Below are 19,167 nucleotides of genomic sequence, written 5' to 3'. Positions count from 1 at the left end.
GAAAGAGACACCGGTGAGTGAAGCCACCACGACGGTTCAGTCAGCTCTGCCCACGTGAGCACCATTTACTAAGATAAACACTTCAAATACACGTCGAGTATACATTACTGAGCTGTTTTAATATCCTCAAAACATGTTCGTTTTTGCTAACACCTATATTTTCAAATATATTCTTAATATCTTCCTGAAGAAGAGGAATATTACACGGGAAACCCAAAACTGAGCTATGCTCCATTTGGTAAAAACAAAATCCTGTAACAGACCAGAAATAATTCATTGGACGATGCACTCGGCGGGCGACAGCGCCCGCACGCGCGGCGGGCGGGGACTCGCGCCGCTTCCAGCTCACGGCCTGCGCCCCCGGCGCCGGCACCACGAGCGCCACACCGTGTCCCTGCGCGCTGACGCCCACCCGCAGCCCCTCCCGCGTCCTGGGGCTGCAGCAGCTGGCGGTCACCCCGGGATCCCCCGGGCGCAGGGGACGCTCAGCCCTCTCCGTCCCCCTGATCGCCTCATCAGGTGCCCTCCGGGAGGGTGAGACCAGGCCCCTGCCCACTCGAGGACGGCGAATCAGCACCCATCGCATCTGGACCAGCCCTCCTGGCCCGAGCCCTTTTCCCAGTCTCCTGAGCAAAGAGCAAGGAAGGGTTCTGGCCGGTCAGGTCAGACCCCGGGCCGCCTCCCGCCACGGCCCTTAAGGATCACGAGGGGGACCCCCCCAGCCCTGGCTGTAGCGCGTGGTGAGCAGGCGCGCCTCAAACAGCGCCAGCGCGCCTGACCCGCCTCCTCCCCCCACCCTCACTGACGGAGAACGCACACCGCGCCCATCACTGCAACGGCGGCGCCGCCCGGACGCCTCTGCCTCTGCCTCTGCCTCTGCCTCTGCCGCAGCGCCTCGCAGCACGGGCCGCCCTTCCCAGCGGGCCTCCCCGCCCCCACGGCTGGCCGTGGCAGGGCTCAGGCCTCCCCTTGGCCGACTCACAGTAATAAAATTATGCCGGGTTCAGTACAAACACACGATCATTGATTTTCCTCTGCTGATTGCTGATGGTCTCTACCAAAGCATGACCCATTTCCTCATTTCTTCAGTCCTCATCTGTAGCCCAGACACCTCCTCCCTTACGTGAGCTAATGTTCCCAGATGAGATTAAGATAAAAGTCATCCTCTCCAACACTATTTCACGCGTCCTCCCCTATTTTTTCTGCTGCCAAAAAAAAAAAGGGTCACTAGCCTTCCTTTCCAACACTGCTTTTCCCCACGGTCTCCCCTTCCTTTCTCCTTCACAGACCTATACCACACAGCTGCTGACGTTTTCAGGAACGCCATCCTTCCCGCTGGCTTCCACTATCACAGCAATGACAACAACTCGCAAACCCGCATCTCCGGATCCTGCTTCTGGATGTGACAGAACTGTCCGTCTTAGACCAACCCAGTACAAGACAGATGTCTACAAGGTACCATCTCACACCAGTCAGAATGGCCATCATTAAAAAGTCTGCAAATGATAAATGCTGGAGAGGGTGTGGAGAAAAGGAGCCCTCCTACACTGCTGGTGGGAACGTAAACTGGTATAGCCACTATGGAGAACAGCATGGGGGTTCCTTACATAACTAAAAGTAGAGCTACCATATGACCCAGCAATCCCACTCCTGGGCACATATCTGGAGAAAATCATAATTTGAAAAGATACATGCACCCCAGTGTTCACTGCAGCACTATTTACAACAGCCAAGACACGGAAGCAACCTAAATGTCCACTGACAGAGGAATGGATAAAGAAGATGTGGTACCTACATACACAACAAAATACTACTCAGCCATAAAAAAGAAAGATATAAGGCCATTTGCAGCAACATGGATGGACCTAGAGACTGTCATACTGAGTGAAGTCAGACACAGAAAGACAAATATCATATGATATTGCTTACATGTGGAAACTAAAAAAATGGTACAAATGAACTTCTTTACAAAACAGAAGTAGAGTCACAGACATAGGAAACAAATTTATGGTTACCACTGGGGACAGAGGGGGGCGGGGGGGGAATCAGAAGTTTGGGATCAACCTATACACACTACTATATACAAAACAGACAAACAACAAGGGCCAACTGTACAGCACAGAGAACTACATTCAATATCTTGTAATAACCTACAATAGACAAGAATCCGAAAAATATACATATATAACTGAAAAAATAAAAAATCAAAGTGCACAGGAGGATGTACACAGGCTACATGCAAATACCAGGTTATTTTCTATAGGGGACTTGAGCATCCACTGATGTGGTGACTGCAGGAGCTCTAGAACCAACCCTCCACAGATACCAAGGGACGCCTATATAATCACAGATGGAAAAGAAAGGAACACAGTTTATACATGTCCACACAGTGACCGGAATTCATTCTACCATGCAGTCATTACAAAATCACGAACGTTCTTCATCTTTTAAACATTAAAACATCTCACAAAAAGTGAAGCTGGCTTTCTGTCCCTTCTGGATCAGCGCTGTCTGGTCCTGACTGCCATTATTAATACTCTCCGTGACGTCACTTGGAGAGTCGCCGCTTTAGTGTGGTACAGAAACAGAGCTCCGCTTGGCGTGGAAGCTAAGCTTACAGATAACCGTGCAGCCCTGGTGCGCAGGAGGGGCGGCAGCAACGGGGAACACACCTGCTACAGAGGAACGTCCATCCCCCACAGACAAACCACTTCTTTCTGCGCGAGAGCCTAGCTCGTGGTAGCGTGTGGTAGTCACTTTCGTCATTCTCGAAGCCTTCTTCAGACATCATTAGTGGCATTTCATCCAAATGGGCAGACTCCTCTTCCAGCTGGTACCTGGATAAAGGAAAGAACAGAGCCCTGAGGCAGGCCAAGCAGTCGTCTGTCTACAATAAGGGTTTCACTCAGGGCGAGAGCTGGCCCAACTCTACGAATCACACGTTTCTTTTTTTCTCACACTGAGCCGTCTTCAGTGGAGGCAAAACCATTACAAATAACCCTGCACAGTAAAGCTGCTTTCCTTTGCAAACTTAACCAAGGTAAGCAGGAAAGGAAAGGCTGTCCAAGGAAGCTGCCATCACCATGCCGTGAGCAGAGCCCTCCAAGCAGCCTTCCATGGGTAGCTGCTGTATCTACATAAAAGACCATTCTTCTGATGCTTCTGCATGCTGGAACTATCTTACAAAGAACAACTGGGGAAACTGTATTCAAGGGGAAATAATTTCAAGACTAAAATAGAAGTCCGCTCTCTGTTATTTCTTGAATCTACAGCTTCTCCATCTTTTCTCCCGCCGTTTCCTCGAAGGCCTGTGGTCATCTAGACACCTGTCACTTCGTCCATCATCACTATCTTCTCTCCCTAGATCTCTTGCCACCCTTCAAAGCCAAGATTTTGGAAATGAAGGCCTAAAGAAGGATGGACAACGATGAATGCTGCTCCGGATACGCAAGAACATCGAACCACAAGAGCAGAACTTCCACGCTGCTCCAAACTTCAGTAAAACGCATCTCCTAGTCTATAACAAGCTTCGTGTCTGCACTTAGCTATCTTTTTAGCAATCCTCCAGGGAACTGTGAGTGTGCGCTGGTGCACCTGTGAGTGGGTGGAATGGTACCGTGGAGCACTTTGCCTACTAGGACTCTGCGCAAAGGTCAGGAGGCAAGGTTCCCGAAGTCTCTGTCTTCGTGAGACTATATTCTTAAAGTAAGTGCTTAGCTGTCAAGAATCCAAACCCAAGTGGAATTCAATGATGGAAAAAAGTCCTTGGACATGAAGGCCAATGCCAACCTCCCACCTAAGTTTCTCTACCATCTTCTCAACGTTTGGTAACTAATACATAGTCCAACAAGGGGATTTACCAGGTTACTCAGTTATTCCCTGCAGGGAAGACATTTATAATTCCCCATTAAATAATATTTTAGTGAATATATCTGTGCACAGAACTTCTCACATATTTTAGATGAATTCTTTCAGAGATTCCCAGAACTAGCCTTGTTATATAAAGCCATAAGCTCCAAAATACTTGATACACATTGCCAAACTGCAAATTTAAACTCCCACCAATACGAGTGCTATGAGTAATACCAGAAACACTAGAAACAATTTACCTTACCCTTAGCAGACTGGGGCTGGATAGAGTCACTTATCTCAAGGGGAAGAAAACCACCTTTGGTGTCACACGGGCTCCTGTGCTACCTATGCCCTGTGGCTGAGGCTGCCCCGCGCCGCCCCCCGTACAGAAAATTCAATTCCGCTGGCCACGTTTCAGCAGATGAGAACGGCAGCTGGGGTGGCCCACACGGACGAGACCATCCGGGCCTCCTACGAGCCTGGAAAGGCAACAGGAACTTGGCAGTGGAGCCCCTTGCAAATCACAGAAGAGACAACCACTTCAGATGAGAATCGCTCTGCACGCTGGCTGCCCTGGAGAAGTGGTCAAGGCAGAGCTGGAGCCAGTTAGGAGGCCCCTGCAGGAGTCCAGGACAGACAGACAGCGCTTGAACCAAGGAAGTGGAGGAAAAGGAGAGAAGTGGGTGGATCTGAGGCATTTAAGAGCGACAGCGGACAGAAACAGGTGATGCTTGACTATGAACTCAGAGGACACGAGAGTCTGGGGTCGACCGGCCTGTGCAGGAAGGCAGATGGCAGGACCGCTCAGCGGGACAAGACACCAGCAGGAGCAGGGTTCTGACAGCAGAGGGAGACTCCTGAGTTTGGTTCTGTTCATTTCCAGTCTGAGGTCTCTGAAACAGGAAGCAGGCAGCTCCAATGAACAGCGCTGGCCCTCCAAGGACAGGCAGCAGCTGTGCGGTCAGCAGTGGAGGGGATCTGTTCTTTGGCCCTGCCGGCTCCTCCTTCCCGGGGAACCCGGCCCGCTCCCCCCGCCACCCAGGACCGCTGTGTGACCGCCTGGGCGCCCAAACCCTTCTGTGGTCGGGTGGGGACAGGCAGCCAACCAAGCTAAGCCACCGCTGTCCAGGTAAATTCTGCGACTGGAATTGAAAAAGGTGGACGTCCCCCAGATAACTACAGCTACGAACTCCTGTGACAAGAGCTGCTGACGGTCTATGCCACTATGGAGAGTAAGAAACCCAGAAACCCAGTCTTCTGAAAGAAAAGAATGCATCAGACATACACATGTAAAATGAAGGAAAAAAAAAAGTTTCACATAAAGATGGAAGATTAAATACATAATCTACTCTCAATATCCAAAAATTTGCTCTTTTTTTTTTAAAGCTTAAATTTACAAGAACAGAAAACAGAAGAGGAGACAACAAAATGGAGGAAACTGGAAAGCGGATGGTTGGATGGTAAACAACGAGGCAGAACCAAGAAAATGGAGTTTGAAGCCAGCAGGGAGGAAACCAGAGAAGCAGGGCTTGGAGCCTCAGGGCCCCAGCAGGGCTGGGGACCGGCAGCACGGGGGGCCTCTGGGAAGGGTCTGAAGGGATGCTGGCATAAGAAGTGACTAAGAGAAACACTGGGACCCTTACACTGCAGTCCGCTCCCCCCAGCTAGGCGACCACCCTCCCCTCCTCCGGGGAGTGGAGGCTGTGCTGGAGACAGAGGACTGAGTGAAGGCGCCGCCGACCGCTGCCCCCTGCCCCGCTGATCAGTGTCTCAGGGCGGAGGGAGGCTGCTGTGCAAACAGGGAGGAGGGAGAGGAGGCCCAGCACTGAACAGTGACCCATCCCTCAGACTCCCAGGCATTCAACTACGCTCTCCACGTCGATGCATTTAATTCCCAGCTTTACACAATTAACATAGAAACCTTTACTATGCACTGCCCTGGTGGTGCAGTGGTTAAGAATCCGCCTGCCGATGCACGGCACACGGGTTCCATCCCTGCTCCAGGAAGATCCCACATGCCGCGGAGCAACTAAGCCCGTGAGCCACAACTATTGAGCCTATGTGCCACAACTACTGAAGCCCACATGCCTAGAGCCTGTGCTCCACAACAAGAGAAGCCACCGCAATGAGAAGCCTGCACACCACAACGAAGAGTGGTGCAACTACAGAAAGCCTGTGTGCAGCAACAAAGACCCAACACAGTCAATAAACAAATAAAGGTAAATAAATACATTTATTTAAAAAAAAAAGAAACCTTTACTATACGAAAAAACAAAAACTCAAATGTCCATAGACAAATGTGGACCATACATGCAATGGGATATCATTCAGCCTTAAAAAGGGAGAACATTGACACAAGCTACAACAAGAACCTTGAGGACACGATGCTCAGTGACATAAACCAGACACAAGAAGAAACACTGACTGACTGCACTCACATGAGGTCCCAAGAGCAGTCAAATTCAGAGACGGGAGGCAGACAGAGGTTACCGGAGAGTGGGGGCAGGGTGGGAGTCAGTGTTTAACGGGGACAGAGTTCCAGTCTGGGAAGCTGACAGTTCTGTGGGTGCTGGTGGTGGCTGCACAACAAGGTTAATGTACTTAATACCACTTACTGCGCACTTAAAAATGGTTAAGATGGTAACTTATGCTATATACGCTTTACCACAATCTTTTAAAAGAGAACAAATTTCTGTAATTACTGTTGGTGATACCCTGCTCCCCAGCAGCCAAGTGACCACCGGAAGACGGATATCACTACCCACAGCCCCAGCGCCAAGCTAATTCCTACAACGCATTTTACCTGCACTTACCACGAAGCCCTTTCTCCCCATCCTCCTGCCACAGCCAGTGGGCTGCGTCCTTACACACAGGGCAAGTTCACTCAAGACATCCGTCATGTGGGGAACAGGCTTGCCAATCAGACAATAACCCAGAATGAAAGAGAACTCCTGAAGGCTCGTAGACTAACGGGCCGGGAAAAATGGATGCCTAAAGTTTGAGTCCTTACTAAGGCCAGGCACTCTGGAGGTCTGTATTCTTGCATCATCAAAGAAGAAAACTTTGAAGCAAATGAGAAACGGGGGGAAATATATGCAGCACATGACAGAAAAACGGTTCTTTATAAGCAGTTCTCACAAATCAATAAAAATCAATAGAAAAGCAAACACTGAATGACGGATAAACAAAGACAATTCACCAAGGAAGAAGTACAGCTACACTCAGGAAACTACACTCCACCACACTAGGAACTCCAGCCCTTTCAACAAACACTGGAGTGTCTACCAGGTGCCAGTGCTGTCCCTGCGGGCACAGAAGCAAAGAGGCACACGAAGGCCCTGCTCACACACAGCTTAGGTACAAACAGGACAAAAACAAGACATAAACAGGCTATTTTCAAAGGGAGAAGTGCTAGGAAGACAATAAAGGAGGTGATAAGACCAGAAGTAACAGGAGGGGTCTTCTTCAGATCGTCCAGGAAGCTGCGTCTCAAGAAGGGACACCTGGATGAAAAGCGGCCCACCACGCCGTCTAGGAAGACCTAGAAGGGGCTGCAGAGCCTGGAGGGCTGCAGGAGGGAGAGAGCCAGTGTGGCTGGAGGGGAGCCTCGCCAACGGCAGCTGCAGATGGCGGCGGGGGAGCCCCACAGCCTGGGGAAGAGCTAAACGTGAATTCTAAGTGGGAGGGGAAGGCAGGGGAAGGCTTTAAGCCTGGGAACAATTTCTGTTTTCAAAAAGGACTTTTAAAACATGCCAATTAACTGAAAAAATAATTCTTAACATTTGGCTTGGCCAACAGTCTTGGATAACCAGGCACTCTTAACTGCTGGTAAGAATGTGAACAGTTTTTTGGAGAATAATTTGTGAAGGTGCATCGAAAGCTTTTTTTTTTTTTTGTAATGTAATTAAACTTTAACCACAGGTTCTATTATCTCATGAAAATTAAAAATATATACAAGATACATCTACAGAGATGATGGTCACCATTCTGCACTGGTCGCCCCAAAGCACAGAAAAATCTTAACACCAACAGTTTCTCACCGCACGACGGAATACCACACGATCACTGAAAACAAGACGGCAGAAGGCCTCTGGCTGAAGCAAGTGTTAGAAGCAGCAGTTGCTACTTTCACCCCTCTTTTCAACATCTTACTTTACTAATCAAAGGAACACTTGCTTCAGCCTCTCTGTATAATCTTCTGCGAGCAACTCCAGTTACTGCTGATACCATCACAAAACATCCCTACAGCAAGTGACCTATCATTTTAGATGGTTTAGGCAAAAAAAATCACATAATCTAAAACAGAACTCATATTTTTCCTCTCAAAAGTTCCTTTTTCCTTACTTCTGTGTAAGATTACTTCTTTTAAAACAGTCAACTAGAAAATGAATATTTATACAAAATGCAATTAAAATTCAAAACACCACTCAAATATATTATAATATAGTACACAAAATGAGATTTTTAGTCTTTTTCATTAAGTTCTTTTAGCGTGTGTGTTGTATTTCAGCAAAAGTCACAATCTTCTCAAGTTTAACGCCAGGAAAGCAGTACAACGAGCCTGAAAGAGAAGGGACGTAAGCAACACTGTGTTCAGTAACCTCAGCTTCAGAAACGGAGCCTCTGAACTACAAGCAATTTATTCCGTTTCCAAAGCAATTTTCCTATTGTACTGAAAGTTTTACCTCAGTATTTAAAAACAATAACATGATGAATAATGGATTTTTTCAGAGACAGGATAAGCAGAGACTCTTAAGCGTCTTTGTTGCCTGGTGTCATACACACTTCATTGGTTTGTCACTCAAGAAAAATCAACGTTCCCAGCAATTAAGTATAATTCTGGAACATATTTTTAAAATGAGTAAAAACAATGTGAACAAAGACGACAGAATGGATGATACCGAACCCAAGAGTACCACCACGCTAAGAACTGAAGACAGTGATCTTAACTGCTGCCAAAGGTTTAAAAAAATTAAGAACTTTCAACAAAACATTCAAGTACTGGAAGAGGCATAATTTACATGTATCTAAGTAAAAATAGGTCAATACAATAACTATCTTAAACTCACACTTTTATCTTAAGTATCCAACAGCCTTATTGTTTCCATTTTGATGAGAAACATTTCTGAGAAATCAACTGATATTAAAGGGAGAAAAACATTTAAAATATGCCTAATGCTTAAACCTTCTTTAAGAAAAATAAACACTCCCTCTTTGCCTACATGTTAATAAAGCAGAAAAACAAAGCAACAAAATGCTGTAAAGAAATGTGTATATTTTCTTCATCAAATACAGCTTCCAAGTTCAACTGTGTCACTGATGAGTCATTAATAAACAGCAAAGCTGTATGAACTACTGAGAAACTGGAACTCTTCCCCTCCTACAGCAGCAGAGGAGATAAACAGGGGAATAATTTAAAAAAAACAATTAAAGGAACAGTGCCAGAGTCGCATGCCTTGAAATTAGTAGCAAAAACAAGTGACGAGGACAAGGGTCAGGCAGTCCCTCAAGCTGAAGTGCCCCCACTGCAAACTGTGTATGCAGTGACACTGGAGTTACTGGTTCCTCTTATAAAATATTCTATGAGAAACCTGAATACCAATTTCTTGAATAAGAAATTATACGAATGCTAAACATAAATTGAGACAAATTTCTGGATTAGAGTTAATGGTACAATATCTAATATATATAAATACCAAGCCAGAAAGGTACAGATGAGCAGGCCTGTTAGCTCACAACACACACTCCAGTCACCCAAAATGTGCTGTTTCAATCACCAACTTGATCTTCATGCTAACACTGTCAGTTTAGAAAAAGTGAAACATTTCTATTCTGGTAAGTGTGAAGAATTTTGTTAACTTGTGTAAACTAGAGTCCTTTTAAAGGAAATTAATTCTATATACTTTAAAAATATGTCTCTGATTCCAAGGAATCTTGGGCCTGGGTACTTTGATAAATGCCATCCGAAGAATCATTCTGTACTTTAAATGCTTTCAACTGCAAACCACCAGAGCAAAGAAAAAGTTTCATCTTTACAAATAGTAAAATACTTTTTATCATCATGATAATTGCAAAATTTTAAATACTCAGAGAAAATTGTGTGCAGACGCTCAATGAAAAACTAACACTAAAAAAACTGTGTTGCCTCCACCAAGAAACATACTATAATACTTTAGAGATAATCTGACAATAGCCATCTGTTCTCAGCATTAGGTTCTTTTTAAAAGAGACTGATAAAACAGAAGACTTAAATAAGGTCCACAGCCTCATAGCATAGCACCAAAATGTCCAGCATACAATCAAAAATCACTCATTACACCAAAAACCAAAAAACCTCAACTTGAATGAGAAAAGAGACTTGAGAAACTAATATCAAAATGATGCAGATGTTGCAATTATCTGACAAGAGTTTTGAAATATTCACCATAAAAGTGTTTCAATGGGCAATACAAACATGCTTGAGGCACACAGAAAAAACAGAAAGACCCAGCAGAGAAACAGCTAATATGAATTGGAATCAACTGGAAATTTTGAAACTAGAAAAAAAAAATAGCAGAGACTTAAAAACTGAATGGACAGGCTCAGCAACAGAATGAAGGAGACAGAGGAAAACTCAATGAACCTGAAGAAAGAACAACAAAAATCACCCAATCTGAACAGAAAATGGACTTAAAACAAATGAACAGAACTTATAACCATATGGAACTAAAAGAAAAGATCTCACAAGGTGTCACTAGAGTATCAGAAGAAGAGATGAAAGAATGTCCCTACCATAAGTATTAAAACAAATAAAGGCTGAAAACTAACTGACAAAAGATTCAGGAAACTAAGTGAAACAGTATAATCTCAAATAAATCTATGCTAAGGCCCATAATAATCAAATTATTGAAAACTAAAGACAAAGCTTAAAAGTAGTGAGAAATGATGACCTTACCTACAAAGGAAAAATCATTCAAATGACATCAGATTTCTCATCAGAAATCATGGAGGCCAAAAAGAAGGGACATAACATTTTCAAGTGCTGAAAGATAAGAACTGTCAACCTCAAACTGTATATATGATGAAAATATCCTTTAGGAATGAAGGGGAAATAAGACCTCCTCAGATGAAGTAAAACTAAGAGATTTGTTTCCAGCAGACCCACCCTCAAAGTATAGCTAAGGAATTCTTAAAACAGAACAGAAATAATAAAGCATTTTGGAACATCAGGAAATAAGAGAACAATAGAAATAGCCAAACTATGGGTCGATATGGCCATCCTTCTCGAGTTTTCTAAATTACATCTGAGATATAAAGCAAAAATTATAACACTGCCTGATGTGCAACTCTAATTGTATGTAAGGGAAATATTTAAGTACCTCTGCATATGTAAAATTTACATATAATTTTACAAGACAGGCTTACCTCAGAAATATTGTGGGTTCAATTCCAAACCACTGGAATAAAGCAAATATGGCAATAAAGTGAGTCACATGAATTTTTTGGGTTTCTGGTGCATATAAAAGTTATGTTTACAATGTACTATAATCTATTAAGTATGCAATAGCATTATGAGTAAAAAACAAAAAAACAAAAACAAAACAAACAAAAATGCATTAACTGAAAAATACTTTATTGGTCAAAAATGTTAACCATCATCTGACAATGCAGGGTTGCCACAAACCTTCAATTTGTAAAAAACACAATAATGCAAAGCACAATAAAACAAGGTATGCCCACAATTACATTACCAATAGTGGGGAATAAAAGGATGTAAGATAAGGATTATACACTTTACTCAAATTGATAAAATATCAACACAAGCATACTGTGATGGGTTATGCATGTATAATGTAACACCTAGAACTACTGCTAAATAGTATTTATGCAGAGATCCAATGTAAAACACCATAAGTAAATCAAAATGGAATTCTAAAAAATGTTCAAGTAACCCACAAGAAAGCAGGAAAAAGGAAACAGAGAAACAAAAAGCAGAGAAAACAAAAAGTAAAATGGCAGATGTACGCCCTAACTAATCAATCACTACACTAAATGTAAATGTTCTAAATACATCAACTCTAAGACACAGATTGGCAGAGTGGATAAAAAATATAAACCAACCATATACCAACTAAAAGAAACCCACTTTAAATATAAGTAGGTTGAAAGTAAAAGGAGGGAAAATTACATGCCAGGCAAACATAAATCGAAAGAAAGCAGAAGTGGCTATATTAATGTCAGTTAAAGTAAACTTCAGAACAAAAAAATTACTAGAGACAGACAGGGAAGTTACATAATGATAAAAGTATCAGTCCATCAAGAACACAAAGCAATCCCAAACGTGAATGCAGCAATCCCAAACGTGAATGCACCAAACGACAGACCTGCAAAATATTTGAAACAAAAATTGATACAACTAAAAGGAGAAAAAGACAAATCCATGAGTACAGTCAAGAGACTTCAACAACTGACACAACAACTAGACAGTATACCAGCAAGGAGAGAAGAACTCAACACTGTTAACTAACGGAATCTAATCACATTTCAGAACATTTCACCCAACAACAGCACAATACACTTTCTTTACAAGAGCTCCAGGAATTCTTACAAACACAGACCATATCCTCAGTCACAAAACAAACTGCACCAAATTTAGAACAACTGAAATCACACAAAGCGTGTTCTTTGATCACAAAGGAATCATGCTAGATATTAGTAACAGGAAGATATATAGTAAGTTTTCCAAACACACTTCTAAATAATCCACGGGTCAGAGAGGACAGCTCAGAGAAAACTGAAATACCGGAATTTGCTGGGCACAGATAAGTCAGTGCCAAGAAGGAAATTTACAGCACTAAACATTTATATTAAAAAAGAAGAAAAGACTCTAATCAATAGTCCAAGCTCTCACCTTAAGAAATGAGAAGAGAAAAATAAACCTTTTTGTAAGCAAAAGAAGGAAAAAATAAAGAGCAGAAATTAATGAAGTTGATGGACTTGCCAGGTGGCACAGTGGTTAAGAATCTGCCTGCCAATGCAGGGGACATGGGTTCAATCCCTGCTCCAGGAAGATTCCACATGCCATGGAGCAACTAAGCCCGTGAGCCACAACTATTGAGCCTGCACTCAAGAGCCCATGAGCCACAACTATTGAGCCCGTGTGCCGCAACTACTGAAACCCATGCACCTAGAGCCCGTGCTCCACAATAAAAGACACCGCAATGACGCGTAGCCCCCACTCACCGCAACTACAGAAAGCCCGTGTGCAGCAACGAAGACACAATGCAGCCAATAAATAAATAAATAAAAAAGAAATTAATGAAGTTGAAAAAAGAAAACTATAGAAAAAATAAGTAAAATAAAGACGGATCTTTGAAAAGATCAAACCTCTGGCAAGAATGACAAACAAAAGGACGTGAAGGCACAAATCACCACCATCTGAAGGAAACAACATCGAAAGGAAAACAGGGGGATGCCGCCCACAACTCTACACACTTACCTGAAACGAACCGATCGGTCATGGGGCACAAACTACCACAGCTCACCAAATACGAAGCAGATCACGTGAACAGCCTAACAACTATTAAATAAACTGAGTTTTAAATTAAAACGCCCTAAAGAGAAATCTCCAGGTCCAGATGGTTTCCCTGGAAAATTCTAGCACACATTTAAAGAAGGAACGCCAACGTCACACCGTCTTCCAGAAAGTAAGAGAGAAGGGAACACTTCCCAACTCATCTCATGGGGCGGGTAACAAAGATAAAAGCTGACCATCATCACCACTCCAGTCATGGATAAAACGTCTAACGAGAAGATAAGCCATTATAGTTAAGTGCAGTCTGTGCTATGAGGGGAAACCGAGTCCTACAGGAACCTGGCAGGAGCATCTCATCCCACCCTGGCTGGGGCTGAGATCAAGTAAGGCTTTAGAAATAAAGTCGTTGCAGATGTTGACCAAGTCAGGAATAAAGCCACTGAAATAATGGAGATTTGTAAATGCCAGAAGAAACAGCTAGAGGAGTCCAAAGTAGCTGCCTGTGGGGTGAGAGGCTGGGGTAAGGGAGAATGAAGATGAGGGGTGGAGAGCCACAGTATTTTACTGTAAGCCTTTTACCACCATGTAACTTTTCATACTATATGTAAATGTTACCGTGATAAAATACAACCAAAACCAAACTTCACAAAATCATGCAGAAGCACAACTTCCAGTCACAATCTCTCTCTCTCTCTGCTCCTCTCACCTAAGTACAACTATAAACCTTGGAAATAAAGCACGAGCCAACCACAGGAGAGCTCTGGAAGGTGGGAAGAAGGCACCAGTGAAAGGAAAAGAGCTGGGCTGATCTGGGACACAGAACTGGAGGAACAAAGTGGCAGGACATCTTATGTGCTCCCACCTGAGAGAAGGCAGGACACAGGCCCAGCACTGCCTGACTCCCAACCTAGCAAGAAAAGGCAGCCCAGGAAGGCCATTTCTCCCCTGGCAGAACAATAGTCCACCACCACCAGCCAGATAAGATTGACAAGTGGCCATGGGAAGTAGCATCCTTCCCCACGGGCCTGAGACTTCCCTATCCCACCCAGGGACACAGGGGCATCCGGGTGGCACCAGTTAGGGCCCCTGCCACAACAAGAGGTTAGAGGCCTCAGAAAGCCTCCATGTCCCAGTGAGCCTGAGCCTCCCCTCTCTCACCAGGGCAGGCAGCCAGGCAGTACCAACAAGTGCGGTCTCACCACAGAAGCAGCCAGCTCAGGAAACGGTTTCTATCTATGGCCTCTCCTCTTCCCCCAGATGCCAGAGCAGCCAGGGGCACCAGCAAAAAGGATTTGGCCACAGAAAGCCTCCTGGCCACACTGAGTCTCCTCTCCTACCAGACACAGCAGGGAAGTCAGGGGACACCTATGAAGACGGTACACCCACGACCACTGCCCAACCAACACAGCGTTGTCATCCACATGGGATGACACCACCACCTCTCACCAAGAGACACCGGGCCTAGGGAAATCCCTTCTTCTCCTCAGCAGCATAAGTAGAGACAAGTAAGAGCCCCAGTAGCATCACATAAACCAAACAGACCAAAAATCACAACACAGAGGCCCTGAGAATTAAGCTGTCATTGGAACCACAGCCAACAAAGGTAGGCCAGGACCTATGTGCTAAATCTAAACAGGGTGATCATCTGGTAAAATAAAAGATATTTATATACAGGGCCCACATTCTCCTAATAGACAGAATATCCAGGAAACAATCAAAAACCATCCATCATACAAAGAACCAAAACACGGACAATATGAATTAGAAAAGACAATCAACTGACACCAAAACTAAGATTAACTCAGAAACTGGAATTATGTAACAAGCATTTCATGCACCAAACATAAATATGCTTCAACAATCAATTTCAAATTCTCCTGAAACAAACAGAAATTATAAAACTTAAGAATACAACAGTAGAAACAAAACCTCACTGGATGGGATCTATAGTAGAGTGAAAATAACACAGAATAGAATTAGGGAACTTGAGAACAAATAAATAGAATATACACAGTCTGAACAACACAGAGAAAAGAAACTGGGGGAAAAAAGAGCCTAAAGGAATTATGTAAAACTAACAAAAGATCCAGCATTTGAATCACTGGAGTCCAGAAAGGAGAGGAGAATGGGGTGGAAATGAAAGAGTACTTGAAGAAATAATCGCTAAAAACTCCCTAAATTTGGTGAAACAAAACCCAACACATTCAAGCTCAGTGACTACCAAACAAGTTAAATCCAAAGAAATCACACCAATATATCATAATTAAACTTCTGAAAACGAAAGACAAAGAAAAAACTTGAAAGCAGCCAGACAGAAATGATGCATTACCTTTGGGGAACACCAATTTGAATGACAGCGAACTTCTAATCAGAAACGATGAAAGCTGGAAGGAAGTGGAACAAGAGTTTTCAAGTACAAAGAAAAGAAGTGTCAAACTGGAATTCTATATCCAATAAAACTATCTTTCAGGAATAAAGGAGAAATAAAGACATTCTAAGACGAAATCTCAAGATTGGCTACAGGAAGGTCTTGAAATAGAAAGGAAATGAAAAAAGAGAGAATCCTGGCACATCAGGAAGGAAGAACAAAAACTCTAACGTATTGGGGACTTCCCTGGCAGTCCAGTGGTTAAGACTTCACCTTCTAAGGCAGGGGGTGTGGGTTCAATCCCTGGTCGTGGAGCTAAGATCCCAAAACATGAAACAGAAGCAATACTGTAACAAATTCAATAGACTTTAAAAATGGTGCACATCAAAAAACAAACAGCTCTAATGTATCAATAATTACCTTAAATGTAATGGCCTAAATAAACCAGTCAAAAGACAGACAGATTGAATAATGGAAAAAAGATGATCCAACTGAAACTCACTTCAAATTCAACAACATAAATAGGTTGAATGCTAAGATGCAAACATTTAACCACAAAAAAGCAGAAGTGACTACACCAGCGGGGGGGGGGGGGGGGGGGGGATTACCAGAGACAAAACAAGAAACATTACCTAACAATAAAAGAAATATCCACCCTGAAGACATACGCATCCTAAATATATACATACCAAATGACTGAGCCTTAAAACATATAAGGCGAAAACTGACAGATGCAAACTTTGATGGAAACCTATTGTGAAATAGGTGGCACATTTCCAAATATGTGCTAAAATCAACGACTTACAAGACTACTATGGTAATCACTCTTATAGGTAACATTAGGGAAGAAAGGAGAAGGGACACTTCACTTCGCGGCCAAACACTAAAAATGCGCGCCTAACTTCTCCTGCAACCCTCAGCAATTCTATGAGAAAAAACACTGTCCCCCATGTTACAGCAGAGGCGACCAGGGCTTAGTTACCTAAGATCACACAGCTAGCTAGTATGTAAGTGAACCGAGGTGCCCTTCAGCTCCGTAACATCATAATACGTACTCTTCTGACTGTATGTTACTGCCTCTCAAACAGCCGAAACGAAAAATTATTCTAAAACGTGAATCCTGAAGCCCCTGGATACTGAAATCTGTACTCTTTTCCCCTCCACGTACTAAAGGCTGACTGCTTCTCCAATTCCTCAGCAGTAACATGTGAACAGCTACGAAAGGCTCTGTTTCCCCTTTGGATAAGTTTCTTTTTCCAACCGCCCTTCCACGTATACGCGTAGGGCTCCTCCCCTTGGGTAAGAAGTAAGCGAAATACCAACGGAAGGCAACCAGGGCACGAGCCTTCCGTTTCGCACCGAAGGTCCGCACCTTCCAGCTCCGCCGCTAACAACCGCGGCCGCGGACACGAATCCCCGCGCCCCGCCCGGGAGAGCAGACGAGCGCTCCGTGAGGTGCACAGCGGCGCGCCCACACCCGTGCCAGGCGCGGCGCGCTCGGGCCAGCGGACGCGGCGCCCGCCCCCTTCGCCACCCCCCCGGCGACGCCCGGCTGCGCGCCCGCGGCCTCCGCTGCCGGGCGGAGCGGCCCCGAGCCCGGGGCGGCGGCCCCCGCGCCCAGCCGGCGCCGCGGGCTCCCGGAGCCGGACGCCCCGCCCGGGGCCGGCGGGCCGGCGGGCGGCGCCGTCGTTACCTGCTGGGCCGCTCGGCGCCCGGCCCGGGCCCCGCGGCGCCGAAGGAGGCCGCGCGCCTGCGGCTGGCCGCGGCCGCCGCGCTGCGCACCGGGTACAGAGGGATCCGGTCCGCCATGTCCCGGCCGCCACCGCCCCGCCCCTCCCGCGTCCTCTCCCCTCGGCTCCAACCCGGCTGGGGCGCCGCCCACGCGCCCTGCCCTTCGCCGTGAGTCGCGGCCTGATGGCGTCACCACGCGTCGGGGCCCGAGGACGGCACGTCAGAGAAGGCGCGGCGCGGGAGGCGGAGGCTCCCGGCGCCCCGCCCCCCGCGCGTCGGGCCCCGGTGACGTCACCCTGCGGCGAGGGCGCGAGCGGGAGGCGGGGGAGATCCGAGGCTCCGCTGCCTGCGCGTCGGCGGCCGGTGACGTCACCGCGCGGTGAGGGCCCGAGCGGAGGCCGAGGGGCCCGGCGCTGGGCCGCGAGCGTGCGCGCCTGCGCGGCGGGCCGGCCTTTCTTGAGCGCTGCTGCGCCGCCGCGGCGCTGGTTTCCCGGCCAGGAGGGCGAGGGTGGTGCGCGGCTGGTGGGCCCCCTGCCCGGGCGGGGGGGTCCTCCCTGAGAGCCCGGTGCGGGGCCCCGAGGGCCTTGCCGCGCGCGCCCGGTCCCCCGTTCACGGGCTCCGGCCCACCCCCCTCAGCGCCCTGTGCGCAGGCTGCGCGCCCCGGGTCCCTGTGCGGTGAATGCAGCCGCTGTCCAGCGGGATGACCGCTCAGCAGCTGACATGGACACCGACCAGCTAGGTGACCGCTCAGCAGCTGACATGGACACCGACCAGCTAGGTGACCGCTCAGCAGCTGACATGGACACCGACCAGCTAGGTGACCGCTCAGCACCTGACATGGACACCGACCAGCTAGGTGACCGCTCAGCAGCTGACATGGACACCGACCAGCTAGGTGACTGCTCAGCACCTGACATGGACACCGACCAGCTAGGTGACCGCTCAGCAGCTGACATGGACACCGACCAGCTAGGTGACCGCTCAGCACCTGACATGGACACCAGCCAGCTAGGTGACCGCTCAGCAGCTGACATGAACACCAGCCAGCTAGGTGACTGCTCCTAGCAACTGACAGGAACACCAACCAGCTAGATGAACGCTCAGTAGCTGACATGAACACCAGCCAGCTAGGTGACCGCTCAGCAACCTGACATGGACACCAACCAGCTAGGTGACCACTCAGCACCTGACATGAACACCAGCCAGCTAGGTGACCTCTCAGCAGCTAATACCAACCAGCTAGGTGACCACTCAGCAGCTGACATGAACACCGACCAGCTAGGTGACCGCTCAGCACCTGACATGAATACCAACCTGCTAGGTGACTGCTCTGAGCACCTGACATGAACACCAGCCAGCTAGGTGACCTCTCAGCAGCTAATACCAACCAGCTAGATGACCACTCAGCAACTGACATGGACACCGACCAGCTAGGTGACCGCTCAGCAGCTGACATGGACACCAACCAGCTAGGTGACCGCTCAGCAGCTAATACCAACCAGCTAGGTGACCGCTCAGCAGCTGACATGAACACCAGCCAGCTAGGTGGCCGCTCAGCAACTAATACCAACCAGCTAGATGACCACTCAGCACCTGACCACCCTAAAGGATATCATTTATTGTCCTATAGCTAGTAGCCAGTGTTGCGTACAACCCAGCAATCTTAGCCGAACATTCCTATGAAAATCGCCTCTAAATACCT

General features: G+C 46.5%; 1 protein-coding gene across 16 annotated transcripts in view; it reads right to left on the bottom strand.

Moving 5' to 3' along the window:
• ATP9B (ATPase phospholipid transporting 9B (putative)) overlaps window positions 1-17,643 on the bottom strand; it is a 196,973-nt gene extending 179,330 nt beyond the window's left edge. For 4 of the 16 annotated variants that reach the window (XR_009048006.1, XR_009048008.1, XR_009048009.1 and 1 more), the window contains exons 1-2: window positions 17,428-17,613; window positions 2,673-2,837 (exon numbers count right to left, since the gene is read on the bottom strand). Coding sequence is in view for 10 of the 16 variants with exons in the window: in XM_057699076.1 (XP_057555059.1) it covers window positions 2,673-2,837; window positions 17,428-17,543 (281 nt within the window). In the remaining 6 variants the exon portion in view is untranslated. Of the gene's footprint in view, window positions 1-2,672; window positions 2,838-17,427 lie in introns of all 16 variants that reach the window. The other 12 variants (XR_009048010.1, XR_009048011.1, XM_057699077.1 and 9 more) reach the window with 8 other exon arrangements.
• Window positions 17,644-19,167: the final 1,524 nt, after the last annotated feature.

Source organism: Hippopotamus amphibius, chromosome 11, assembly GCF_030028045.1.
Source record: "Hippopotamus amphibius kiboko isolate mHipAmp2 chromosome 11, mHipAmp2.hap2, whole genome shotgun sequence".
Lineage (NCBI taxonomy): Eukaryota > Metazoa > Chordata > Mammalia > Artiodactyla > Hippopotamidae > Hippopotamus > Hippopotamus amphibius.
Note: the sequence above shows the minus strand (reverse complement) of the source record. Positions and strands in the feature narration are given on the sequence as shown.